Source organism: Rana temporaria, chromosome 1 (assembly GCF_905171775.1).
Source record: "Rana temporaria chromosome 1, aRanTem1.1, whole genome shotgun sequence".
NCBI classification, from domain to species: Eukaryota; Metazoa; Chordata; class Amphibia; order Anura; family Ranidae; genus Rana; species Rana temporaria.
The window spans coordinates 332,947,102-332,960,930 of NC_053489.1; the positions used below are offsets into that span (position 1 = coordinate 332,947,102).

The 13,829-nt window shown below is 44.0% G+C and overlaps 1 protein-coding gene across 1 annotated transcript; it reads left to right on the plus strand.

Moving 5' to 3' along the window:
• Nucleotides 1-4,000: 4,000 nt before the first annotated feature.
• Nucleotides 4,001-5,566, plus strand: LOC120925919 (posterior protein-like). The gene has a single exon (XM_040336055.1). It carries the CDS (start codon nucleotides 4,001-4,003, stop codon nucleotides 5,564-5,566), a length of 1,566 nt encoding a protein of 521 aa, XP_040191989.1.
• The last annotated feature ends 8,263 nt before the right edge of the window (nucleotides 5,567-13,829 follow it).

The following is a 13,829-nucleotide window of genomic DNA, read 5'->3' on the forward strand; positions in this document are numbered from 1 at the left end:
TAGGCACCCACCACGTGGGTACCTACCGGAGCATGATGGGACGGTGATGCCTATATAAATGGGATGCAAGGCGCGCTTCCATCATTACAGCGACAACAGGCGACGAGTCAACATCGGAAGAACAGAAGACAAGACCCTGACGTCACAGAAGACCGCGCCGGCTGCCTGTTTGAAATCGAGCTAACACACAAACATAGCAGGCAGCCAGCGCTGAAGAAGAAGGCACCGGAGAGCTGCAGAAGAACCGGGGTTCGCCGAGTCAACAGCGGAAGAGGGGAGAAGATGGAAGAAGCCCCCCGGAGTCCGGAGAAGCCCCCCCCGGAGAGCGGAAGAAGAAACCCCCCCCCGGAGAGCGGAGAAGACCCCCGGAGAGTGGAAGAAGACCCCCGGAGAGTGGAAGAAGACCCCCGGAGAGTGGAAGAAGAAGCCCCCCCTGGTAATTGAGCTAATAACGAAGACAGGGGGGGCATCCGGAGCAGAATAATAAATTATTTTAAAAAGCCTTGTGTTGTGTGTTTACTACATTTTACTTTTTGCCTACAGGTGAATGGATAGGGGTACGATGTACCCCATATCCATTCACTTAGGGTGGGGGGCCGGTATCTGGGGGCCCCCTTATTAAAGGGGACTCCCAGATTCCGATAAGCCCCCGCCCGCAGACCCCGACAACCAATGGCAAGGGTTGTCGGGAAGAGGTCCTGTCCTCATCAACATGGGGACAGGGTGCTCTGGGGTGGGGGGGCCCGCAGTGCGCCCCCCTGCCCCAGAGCACCCAACCCCCCCATGTTGAGGGCATGCGGCCTGGCACGGCTCAGGGGGGGGGGACGCTCGCTCGTCCCCACTCCCATTCCTGACCGGCCGGGTAGCGTGCTTTGGATACGGGTCTGGTATGGATTGTAGGGGACCCCCTACGTCAATTTTTCGGCGTGGGGGGGTCTCCTTACAACCCATAACAGACCTAAGGGCCTGGTATGCTCCTGGGGGGGAACCCATGCCGGTTTTGACTTTAAAAATTGCCGTGGAGTTCTCCCTCAGGAATGCATACCAAATGCCGTCGCTGGAATGGGCCTTTACAAGGTTTGGCTAACTTTCCACATTATAAAACCAGCCCTAGTTTTGCGCCGGCAAATTCAGAACTTAGGCAGAAATCAAAGTGCTGAAATGCTTTGAAAATCTGCTTAAGTCCTCATTTGCATACGCAAAGCTGCATTTCAATGAGAAATGCCCCCAGTGGCGGATGCGGTACTGCATCCTAAAATCTGACCGTGTAAGTGTCTTACACATGTCAGATTTTCTGCCTAACTTTGGAAAAAGCCTTTTGAGAATCGTTTCCAAAGTTAGGCACAGGGATACGCAGGCTGAACAGCAGTTAAGTCTGCGTATCTCTTTTGAGAATTTGGCCCCTGCTTCTCAGTTTGACTATGTATAGCTAATATGCTCAATTCTTTCTCAGATTAATTGTAATTGGTAATTGGTCACTAATAGTCCTCTTTCTAAGTAGACTACATATATCATATATTATGCTGGAGTGGATGGATGTCAACATACATCTGTATGGTGTCATATGTTCAGATTAATCCAATTATTTCAGATTTTTTTTTTTATTTAATATACCAGAGGAACACATTAAAGGGCTACTGTCGCTTAAAACATGTTGCTATTAATTCAATACAAGGGTCTCAAAAATACAGCTTTTATGTGGGTATTTTGTTATACACATTGTTTTCCAGGTTACATTAAGTTGCTCAAAACCCAGAACCAGTTGTAGACCTGTCAGCACTGAAAACAAGCCTGAATGTTACTGTACCAGGTAGAAGAATCAGCCTAATTATCAAACAGCGGGTATCTTTAACTTCAACTGTACTATATAGATGCAGAGTAGGATTTAAAATGCAAATAGGTTCAAAATGGCAAAAGGCTGTGCATACAGCACAGAACAATGTTAAACCAATTAAGAATCAGCACAAGGGGGCGCATGCTCGGAGCCGGCTGAGGCAGACATGTCCCGCTGAAGCTCTGTATCTCTCGAGATGCCGCGACCAGATAGAACACTTGTACGGCTTCGGTGAAGTACACAATAGCTACCTACCTTCACTGAGGTATTGGGGACACATAATGGTGTTCGGCGGGGGCCCGTCCAAAGAGTATAGGGAAGAAGAACTCCAGAGATGCTATCCCCAGGGCTATGTCTAAAATGGCGCTGCCCCCTTCACCTCACACAAGCTCTTCTCGTGCTACTAAGCAGAGACAGAAACAGCAGCCACAGGGTGATACAGCTGACACTGCTGAATTTGATATTAAATACATTGCTTCTCCACAAACTGTAAAAGCAGATTCTTTACATCCCAATATAATAAAACAATTTGAAAAGATGTTACAAAATGCAGACATAAATCACACCACAGAAAGCCTGACTAAAGAAATCCGAGAATTAGGCCAAAGTACATCAGATCTAGAAAATAAAGTAGATGTGGAAGTGAATGTACAGTCCCATATTTGTGAACTGGAAAATCTTAAGGAGGAAAACTTTACTCTGCAAATGCATCTGGAAGATTTTGAAAACTCTAAACTGCACATTTGTGGGTGTTGGAGTACAGTCAAAATAATCTGGGCTAAAGAGATCTGGGTTTACAATGGAATGACACTTGATCCCATGGTTTAAGTGAAGCTACAGAGGAAGTGGGCCCCCTGCAGTTTGCACTGCTGTGCTACAGGCTTCAAAGAGTTTTGTGATAATCAACTGCAACACCTCCCCCCCCTAGAGGAGAGGATGTTTTGGAAGTACAGCTGATTGGATAGGCACATATGGGTGGGGTTTTGAATGAGCATTGAGTGAGTGGGACTGGATGGCAGAGCTCTCTATTTCTCTTGGATTCTAGGTGAGTGAGGATCTTGGCTGACCAAAGGCTTCATGGAAACCTGGTGGCCATCTTGGGTATAAGACATGTGGCCAGGCCAAGGCCTTATAGCTCTTTCTCCCTCCTCTTGATACCGGCCATGGGAGCTTTAAGCTCTCTGCTAACCAGCTGGTCTTACAGATGTGATAAGTATATATGAATTTCTCTTGTATATGTGTGTATATTATGATGTTTTAATGTGTGATATCGGACTATCCCTATTTCCTTGGGAATAAACACAGATGTTCATTTACCAGCAGCAGTGCGTATGTGTGTGTCTTAATAGGCGTAGATCAATGAATTCATGTATGCAGTAGATAGAGGGAACCTGTGAATATCTCTTGAGATTATTAGTTTAGACTATATTAAATAGCCTTGTAAAATACAGCAAATTCTACAATTGGCACCCCAGATGGGACTGTGGTAACCCTAAAAGCCACATAGAACCTACAGGACCGAAGTGCTCAAAAATACAAGGCAGCTGATAGGACGGTATGTGTGATGAGTCTTTCCTATGTATATGCAAAAGGGTTATATTGTTTTGAATGACATCGCGTAAAAGTGGTAATGAATGAGAATAGTAAAAGCTAGTACAGCGGTTTGTGTTTTTTGTTTTTGTTTTTTTTTGTTCGTGAGTTGTAATAGCTAAGAGAATTTAGTTTGGCTCATTACTCGGGGCAGTGTGAGAGGTACGTTTGTTTGTGCGGAAGTGTGTGAGATCCAGGGATTGTCATGTTGTGTTAGATGAATTAACATGCCCAAAGCGCTGTTGTGTTAAAGTTTGAACTATAGAACACCATTTCTCATGTTTAAAGAGCAACCCCCCCCCCCTCTCTGTCTTTGACACAAGTTAATTGAATGGTGGGTGTGGGTGATGTGTGTTTTCTCAACTGCTGACAGCCCGAATGACCCCCCTTTCCAGGTCTTTGACATGCAAATGATCTGAGCCAAGAAAACATATGTAATGGTGAATACATTTTTTTGTGGGGGGAAAGTGCAGTTTAATTAAAGGTACGTGTTAAATAGTTTTGTCTACAGGGTGTAGGTGGCTAAGTGTGAGAACATTAGTACTAAAAGAATTGGGTGGATTGTATAGTTGCAAAATGGAACTTGTGTATACATATGTTAAAAAGCATGCCTCTGTGAGTTATCATTCATGTGCAGACGAACCTCTTAAGAGCCAGTGTAATGCACTATTATCTCAGTGTCAGCAACATAATGCCAGATTAGTGGGTAAACAGATAAAGAAAGTGGAAAAGGAGAGATTGGCTAATGAAATCGCAGCATTGATTAGAATAAAGGTTCTGTCGGAGGAAATGGGAGAGAAATCGGAAGCAGACAGTAGACGTGCTACTGAAGATGTAGGGAGATTCAGTGAGCAACTTCGAAAGATTGCAACAACATCCAGTAATGAGATAGAGAAATTGCAGACAAAAGCAGATAGCATGTCGGCAATAAATAGGGGTCTAGAAGAGCAGCTTCAGATGCAGAGAGCGGACGGTCAGATGAAGAGCAAACTTTTAGAATCATTGCAAATAAAGTTGTCAGAGATGGAAGAGGTGGTTATATCTTTAGAAAGGAAATTAGCAAAGGCAAACTCCCAGCTTCTTACTAAAGAGCAATATATTGTATCGCTCAACGAGCACAAGGGCTCATGTGAATTGGCCAGTATCTGCACAGTCACTGAGGAAAAGAGCCGTTCTGAAACACAATCAGATATTGCACCTATGGCTGCAAAACAGAATAACAGTGTGATTACAATCCAAGAGAGACTTACGTTATGCCAGGTTCTGGGTGAATTTAACAGTCTGGAATCACCAATGAGCCTGTCCAATAAATTTGAGGCTCTAGTACTTAAATTCCACTTGAATAATGAGGATGCATGCTCTCTTCTGAAAGCATGGCTACCAGGACCTGTGGTAGGCAAGTTGTCGGCACAGGTTAATGATAACTTAGCAGATGCAGAAGTTCGGAGGAGAGAGTTGCGACGTATTGTAGACAGTCGTGATAATGGTATGAGTGATTTGCAACGAATGAAATTTAGGAGAGGAAATGACCCGATATTATTCTGCAGTGAGTATCTTGCATTGTATACGAAAGTGTTCAACTGTCCTGACTTATTGGAGGATGATGCAAGTTTCATATACTCAATGGCCAATAAATGTTATGTAAGCTACCCTGCTAGAATGGCTCTGAGAAATGCTAGATCCTACCAAAATTTTGTTAATATCCTGCGAGACTACTGTCAGGAGTCCAGTCATAGGGAATATGGGTCAAAGGCAGATTTATCCCTAAAAAGCAGAGGTACAGGAAGGCATAGAGAGCTCAGACATTCTAAATGGAGTGGAGCCCTTGGGATTGCTGGCATGCAGCAGGAAGTGCCAGAAATACAGGTATCTGCAATAAAACCCCCCCCCCAGGGTAAGAACAGCCTACCTCAAAAGTCTGATATGGAAGGTAGCAGCCAGGACAGAGCACACAATTCTCAAGAGGAGATAATAAATGACAGCCAACGCCCTAATTACAGTCAACAAGACTGGATGAACATTCCAATGGGTGCCCCCTGGGCTAATCTACCGTTCTGGCTTGTATGTAATTGGATGCAGATGGCATTGCCACTTTTCCTGTGCAATATGGCAAAGTTTCACAATACTGCCTGCTTAGTATAGGAAAATATGGCAATTGTTCCCCCCTGCATTACAAAATGGCAAAAGGCTTGAGGGACTTAAAAAGTCGATTGTTGTGATAATTGTGCATAATAACTGTCGTTGTGTTCCTTTTTCTAGAAGCCAGGGAAGACGTTAAACTGGTTTGGATACTAATGTTTGTTTTTTTTGCAGATCCTACAAGTGAGAACAACAGTGGGCAAATTTAACAGAAAAGGGGTTGGGTTATTGTAAATGTATAATCGATTATCACATGGTACCATGAGCTCATTAATTAGTAATTGTTTGCAAACAATGAAATTTTTTTTTTTTTTAACGATAGTCAGACATTGATGGATGATAGAGTTACAAGTGAGGTTACAAATGATTGTGATGAAGTACAGATGTTTGTTTTTGTTTTTGTTTTTCCCATTAACTAATTCTCTTCCAAATAGAAATGAGCGCTCACTCTTCTCAGGAGGAAAGTCCATGGATATCTTTAATTAAAAGTTGAGTGTTTGTCATTGTTTGATGGTGGTTGTCTTACCGTGTTATTGTTGTGTGTTGATGGCCAGATTTTAAAAAAAATATATATATATAATTTTTTTTCCATAATTTGTAGCATAATTTTTTTTAATTAATTTTGTCATTTTTTTATTATTTTATTAATTTTCATTTTTAATTTTGTTCTCATGTTTAATTTTTTTTATTATTCAATTTTTTTTATCATTATTAATTTTCATATTTTTAATTTTTTTTTATAATTTTATTTTATTATTAATTTTTCATTTTTCAAAAAAAAAAAATTCTCTAAATTTTTTTTCTCTCCCTTCATTTGTTTATTACTAGTGTTTCATCTATTTTATTTTTTGTTTCATTCAGGTGGAAAGAATTCCAATATTTTGTGATTTATCCACCTGAAAGGGCGAGTAATGCATAGATCTTAAAGTACAGATAATGCATTGTTTTTTCTTAATGCTTACAATTTTGAATTTTTGAGAAGCAACGTTCACATTCAGTTTTTTTATTATTTTAGATTTTTGCTTGTACCATGGGGATCCATTTTAGAATGGGTCATCCGAGAGGAGTCATGGTTGTTTTGATAATTTGTTCAGAAGTCAGGAACACTAAATTACTGTGTTATGAGATATTATGCGATAAGAATTTGATTCTGCCCTTGTTCTTTAATTCCAGAATCTTGGTGGAGCGAAATTGGAGAGGATTCTGGAACAGAGATGAAGAATGTTCATCTGGTTGGCAGTTCGTCGGTGCCATACCACACCGAAAATTTGTTCTGATAAACGTTCAGGAGAGAAAAGATTCAGAGTAATACTTGAAATATAAGGTTTCTTTTTCTTAAGGACAATTTTTGCACTAATACTGAATCGGAAAGACTTTGCCCAACAACGAGACGCTTGAAACATTTTGCCAAAGTCTCTCCTGTCATTTATGGATGCAAACGGACTTGAATACAAATGCAATGGGTTGGAGGTTGGGGAAGGAGTATAACGTATCCAATCCTTCAGAACAAGAGTTGCAAAATATGTTTTTTGTTTATTAGGAAAGGAAATGTTTTTGTTTGTTGTTTAGATATATTGACATAACTGAATATGGTGCAGGTACCTAGGAGGCTGGCACTTATGCATAATACAGTGTCTGTTGGCCAGACTAGAAGGTGGCAGGTGATACATCAATGGGGTGAAAACGTCCTCGTAGGGACGGTGTCTCAATCTTAGCAATCCTATAGAGAAGCTCTCGGTTACTGGACATGTGGGAGATACACCTAATTGATGTCTTACCTGAGAGGTTGAAACCCTGCATGGGTAATGCCAGTGACAGCAATAAACTCTGGCTACCAGGGTACAGTATGCCGTCATCACATGGTGCTTCAGCATCTCGCAGTGGTTGATAGAATCCTAGTACCCTATATGTGCTGAATTTACTCTGAATCATATGCAATATATTTGTCGCTTGCTCTCAGAGATGTGCGGACACAGAGTGAGGTTCAGGGCGCTTATCTCTGAGGAGTAACCAGAAGAGGAGGAGGGATGTATTCAGCACTATATTGGGGGGGGAATGGGACCCAGTGTAAAGTGGCTCAAGATTTTGTCAACCAGGGTGAGAGGTTGATAGACAGTGTGAGATGGTATAGGATAGATATGTCAGGGGCTCTGGCGTGCACGCAGCGGCAGGCGGAGTTATCGACCACCATCAAGCTGATTGTACAGTCTCTCTATGAGGGGCAGTGGCCTGATGAGTTAGCATCACCGCTCAGTAAGACTTTGCAAAACATGTCTCTTACAGTAATCCAAAGTGGTAATCGAATGCCTGGATGGGCTGTACTGGTTCGGATTGTGAAAGGGTGTGCTGTATGAGCCATGTACAGAAGTGCAGACTCGGTCTGTATATTGTGTGGCATCAATGGGCTTACTGACTGGGGATTCTATCTTGTTGCATGTGTGGCTAAATGACCCACATGTGGTCAGAGAGTGCAGAAGCGGGGGGGCAGGTCTATATTTCCCTCTGTCGAAAGCATGACCACGATGTCCTCTGCATACCAGGTCGATACACAGTACTCTGTGTTCGGGATGGAGAGATCATTGCTGGGAAGGAAGCACCTGGGTATTATTTATGACGTAGACAAGTTCGTCCTTGTCCTAAAGGATACCAAGGTAACGTCAGTCATGTAACAAGGGTATTTCTGGAACCTAACGGTATGTAGAGGTGCAGGATACCCTGGGCATGGTCACTGGAATCCAGTCACAGGGATAGAATTGTGTGGGTTTTGGTGTCATTGTTTGAGATTTATATGTGTTGTTAGACTCAAAACTTATAGAAAGCTCTCCTGCTTATCAAGTTGAGGGACGAATTGACGGTGGGGTTTCTTCGTACAAATTAGGGACTTTGCTGCCAAGTTAGATCCCTGAGGTACCGCAGACAGGCCAAGTTGCGGTAGGTAAAATCACTGTGAGCAAGCCTGCATAATCCCGACCCGTTATTACAGTAAAGAGATATAGAAGGTTGGGAGCGGGATATGTAATTTGATGGGTCACATGCATATATGTAGATATTATGGTAATGGGTTTATTTATGTCATGGAGTAGTGTGATAACTGTGTATTTTAGGCTAGTAAGATGGGCAAGAAAAGGCCCTCCTTGAGACTCTGTATCTGAAAGCTGGTTAATATGCTGCTCTGAGTGTGTGCTGGTGAATGGTGAGTGAATGGACACCCCTTGCCTGTACTGCACGCTGTCCTGAAGATGGTAAAAAGAAGAAGAAGAAGATACAGAATGGTGACAGGGGAGCTGTCACGGAAGAATGATGTTGGTGCGTCACCCAGTAGCAAAGCGGCATGTGTTGAGAAGCACAGCTCGTTAGGACTGTTATGGACTGTTCCATGGGAGCTGGTTCGGAAGCCTATGTTGAGAGGCGCAATAAGGTAAAACCATTAAGGGCTGTTCCATAGGTACTGGTCCGGAAAAACAGGTTGGGAAGCCACCTGCGTTAAGACATTTATGGACTGTTCCATAGGAGCTATTTCACATGTTGAAGAATGAAAGACTGTTCCAGAGGTACTGGTTGGGAATCACATGTTGAAGTTAGTTATGGACTGTGCCATAGGAACTGTTTCTGAGGCGCATTTTGAAGAACGCGACACATTGAAACAGTTGAGGACTGTTTGGACCACATGGACTGTTCAATGGGAGCCGTGGCTGAAGAAGGGTAATATGCGCCTTTCAGGCGCAAAGCGGCATATGTTGGAGTACAGTCAAAATAATCTGGGCTAAAGAGATCTGGGTTTACAATGGAATGACACTTGATCCCATGGTTTAAGTGAAGCTACAGAGGAAGTGGGCCCCCTGCAGTTTGCACTGCTGTGCTACAGGCTTCAAAGAGTTTTGTGATAATCAACTGCAACACCTCCCCCCCCTAGAGGAGAGGATGTTTTGGAAGTACAGCTGATTGGATAGGCACATATGGGTGGGGTTTTGAATGAGCATTGAGTGAGTGGGACTGGATGGCAGAGCTCTCTATTTCTCTTGGATTCTAGGTGAGTGAGGATCTTGGCTGACCAAAGGCTTCATGGAAACCTGGTGGCCATCTTGGGTATAAGACATGTGGCCAGGCCAAGGCCTTATAGCTCTTTCTCCCTCCTCTTGATACCGGCCATGGGAGCTTTAAGCTCTCTGCTAACCAGCTGGTCTTACAGATGTGATAAGTATATATGAATTTCTCTTGTATATGTGTGTATATTATGATGTTTTAATGTGTGATATCGGACTATCCCTATTTCCTTGGGAATAAACACAGATGTTCATTTACCAGCAGCAGTGCGTATGTGTGTGTCTTAATAGGCGTAGATCAATGAATTCATGTATGCAGTAGATAGAGGGAACCTGTGAATATCTCTTGAGATTATTAGTTTAGACTATATTAAATAGCCTTGTAAAATACAGCAAATTCTACAGTGGGATTCCTGAGGCAGTTGTTTATCTCCAATCGACTATAACTGCTCTATTCCAAGAACTACTGCCTTCAATCTCTATTGATCGATTGGAGCTCGATAGGATTCATAGGGCTTTAATGCCACCTCGCGATATAATCCCCAGTCCCTCACATGAATGAATGAATGAATGAATGAATGAATGAATGAAAGACTTATATAGCGCGGCACATGCGAACTGAATCGCCTCTGGGCGCTTGTTGTTCCTGTCTCTTGACATCAGAAGAGCAGAGTTTTGATCCGTCCTCTGAATGCAAGGTGATTTTCCTCCAACCGAATGCTGGTTGGTAAAGCATTCCATAGTCTAGGTCCTTGGAAAGCAAACCTTCTTTCTCCTTTGGACTTGTATTTTGCTTTAGGTACCCTGACCAGATTTTGGTCGGTGGATCGCAGAACGCGATTGGAATTATGGAGTTCTATCTTGTCGCAGAGATATTGCGGAGCCTTCCCATGGATGCACTTATGCGTCAGACAGAGTGCTTTGAATGCAATTCTGTCCTTTACTGGCAACCAGTGAAGGGTTCTCAACGAAGGTGAGATTGATTCCCATGGTTTTTTCCCAGTCACAAGTCTGGCAGCCGTATTTTGAACGACTTGCAGCCAAGAGATTTGGTACTTTGGGAGTCCGAGGTAAAGGGCATTTGCATAGTCCAGTCTGGAGTTCACAATTGTTCCCACCACGACTGCTACGTCTTCTTTGGGAATAAATGGAATAAGTCTGCGTAGTAGGCGCAACAGATGGTGAGATCCGCTGACTACTGACCCTATTTGTGCATCCATTGTCATGTAGGTGTCGAAGATGACCCAGAGACTTTTGACTTTGGAGCTAGGGGTGATGATTTGGCCCAGAATGGGCGGGGGTGTCCAGGTTGGTGCCAGTTGACTCTTGCGGCTGGCGTGAAACATGAGAAGTTCTGTTTTAGAGCTATTGAGTTTAAGATAACTCTTAGTCATCCAGTTTTCTATCAAAGAGAGACATTTCTCTAAACTGAGATGATGATCCTTTTTGTTGCAGATGCGGAAATACAATTGCGTATCGTCTGCATATGAGTGATAAAGTAGTTCTTGGCTACTGATGATTTCAAAGAGAGGGCGAAGATAGATGTTGAAAAGCACCGGCGACAGGGGGGACCCTTGGGGGACTCCACATGACACCGTGCGTTTTTCAGATGTGAAAGATCCCAATTTCACTGTTTGTGATCGGTTTTCTAGAAAGGAGGAAAACCATGGTAAATCACCTTCTGCGACTCTGGCTACCTCAGCTAGCCGTGTCAGTAACAGTTTATGGTCTACCGTGTCAAAGGCTGCGCTTAGGTCCAGCAGAACCAGGAGACAGGATTCTCCTTCGTCTGCGGCCTCAAGAGCGTCGTCCCATATTTTAAGTAATGCTGTTTCCGTCCCGTGACCGGGACGGAAACCTGATTGAAATGGATCGAGTAGATTATGGGTATCTAGATGCTGTTGCAGCTGTTGTACCACTACTTTCTCCATTACCTTGGAGAGAACATTTAGGCCTGTTATGGGACGGCGATGGGTTGGGTCCTTAGGGTCTAGGGTAGTTTTTTTCAAGATGGGCTGGATTGTGCCCTCTTTCAGCAGGGAGGGCACTGTGCCTTCCTTAAATGACTGGTTTATAAGCTGCGTGATAGGTGGTGCCAGGATGTCGGCACATTCCTTCAGCAATTTAGTAGGGATAATATCATTAGGTGCTGTGCTGTTTCGCAAAGTACCAATGATAGTTTTTGTGGCATCGATGGAAGTGGGTTCCAGAGTGAACATTGTTGACTGTGGAAAGTTTTCGTGGGTGTTGTATGGTTGATTGAGGGGGGGTTGAAGGGGGTATTGTTTTGCAGAATGCTTTCCCGGATTCCCTCAATTTTGTTGATGAAGAAATCCGATAATTCATCGCAAAATTCTTGGGAATCTGAATTGGGGGCTTCAAGACATCCTGGATTCATGGTCTGGGTGACCATCTTGAAGAGTTTGCGGGGGCGGTTTAAGGCGCTGTTGATAGCCATAGAAAAATGATGTTTCTTGGCTTTGAAGATTTCTTTATGGTATTTTCTTGTTATTGCCTTGTAGATGAAGAGGTTTTCCTCTGAAGCGCTTCATTTCCAGGCGGCTTCCGCCCTTCTGCGCTCTTGCTTCAGTAGCGACAGCTGGTTGTTGAACCAGCCTGACTTGTTTTTCCGGATGCGGGCTTTGCGTTTCGGTGCTACTAAGTCGGCTGACTGTAGTAGGGCTGCATTTATGGCATCCAGTGTATCTGAGGCTGTTTGGTGTGGAGGAATTGTTTTGATTTTACTTCCCAAGGTAGATTTGAAGAGTTCCGAATGGAGCTTCTTCTGAGATCTAGTCCAGTGTATTGTCACCGGCTTGGGTGCTTTTATCAATGGGGGAGTTTTGGAAATTGTGAATTTGATTGCATGGTGATCTGTCCATGGCAATGGTTCATTTTCCAAAATACTTATTTTCAGATTTTGTCTGAAAATTAGGTCGAGCGTGTGACCTGAAGCATGTGTGGGTTCACATACTAGTTGCTGTAGCCCTAATCCTTCCAGATGGTCAATACAGGTGTCAGCAACGGGATCCTGTGAGGAGTTGGCCCAGAGATTGAAATCCCCGAGCAGCAAAAGGTGTTTGCTGTTAAGGGTATAAGTGGAGATAAACTCCGTCAATAATGGTAGAAGCTGCGATTTTGGCCCGGGTGGCCTATAGCAGAGGAGAATGTGAGCAGTCTCTTGGGGGTTTGTTTGCAGTTGAAGAGTAAGGGTTTCCATGAATGGAAGAGGATTTTGAAGGACCAGCTTAGTGATTGCAAGGTGAATCTTGTGGATCACTGCCAGGCCTCCTCCTCTTTGCCCTATTCTATTTTCCGTTATAATACGATAGTTCTCTGGCACCAGTTCTCCGAGAATGGTGTTACAGTCGGCAGAAAGCCAGCTTTCTGTAATAAAGATGCAGTCTAGATCATATTGTAGTATGAAATCGTGGATTTCTAATCAGTGTTTTACTGCTGATCTTGTGTTGATCAGAGCACATGATATGTGCTTAAGCTGGGATGAATGGCTAAAACTTTTGATAGTCGATCGTCGATCGATTCTTAAAAGTTGCTCTGTTATTAAGGCTTTTTTGGTGATGGTTGGTAATACTGTGGCAAATCGCCTCAGACCCCAAATAGTTTCTGCAGAGTATTGCTGACCATAGTCGCCAGTCGCTGGGGGGGGGGTGCAAGTGTTTGAGTGACGATGGAGCAAAGATCCACTGAATCCTCTCTCCTAGCTTGGTCCAGAGGAAGGCAAAAAAAACCTGGCCGTGCTAGGCCAATGTGCTGCGGCAGGGAAAAAAATTCCTTCCTGATCCCTAGAAAGGCGATCGGACAATCCCTGGATCAAGTACTGATTGGTTTGGAGGGGGAAAAGAGGGGGGTGAGAAGTGTCTCTGTTGCTGGGGTGTACCAAGATGGCCGCCAGGCGAGACACAGGACCCAGGCTAGGGGGGGCTGTCAGCTGGGTGAAATGCTGGCTATGCTGAGCTGGGTTGCTGATCGGGGGATGGTGGGGTCCTCCAGGGGTAAGGGGGGTAGTCTGGGAAATTCTGGGCAGTTTAAAGAATTTTGCTGGGCATATGGGCGGCGCGCCGCTAGGCCGCGGCTGAAGCCGCGGTCTTTCCTAAGACGCGGCGGCCGCGAAATGGCCTCGGCTGGCGCGGATGAGGAGAAAGGCGTCGAAAGACGCCAAAATTAAGCCAGGGGGGTGGCGGAGGGATGCCTCAATCGTGGGT

Excerpts from the sequence above, each read along its gene's own strand:
- LOC120925919 (XM_040336055.1), top strand. The coding sequence starts at position 4,001 with ATGGAACTTGTGTATACATATGTTAAAAAGCATGCCTCTGTGAGTTAT.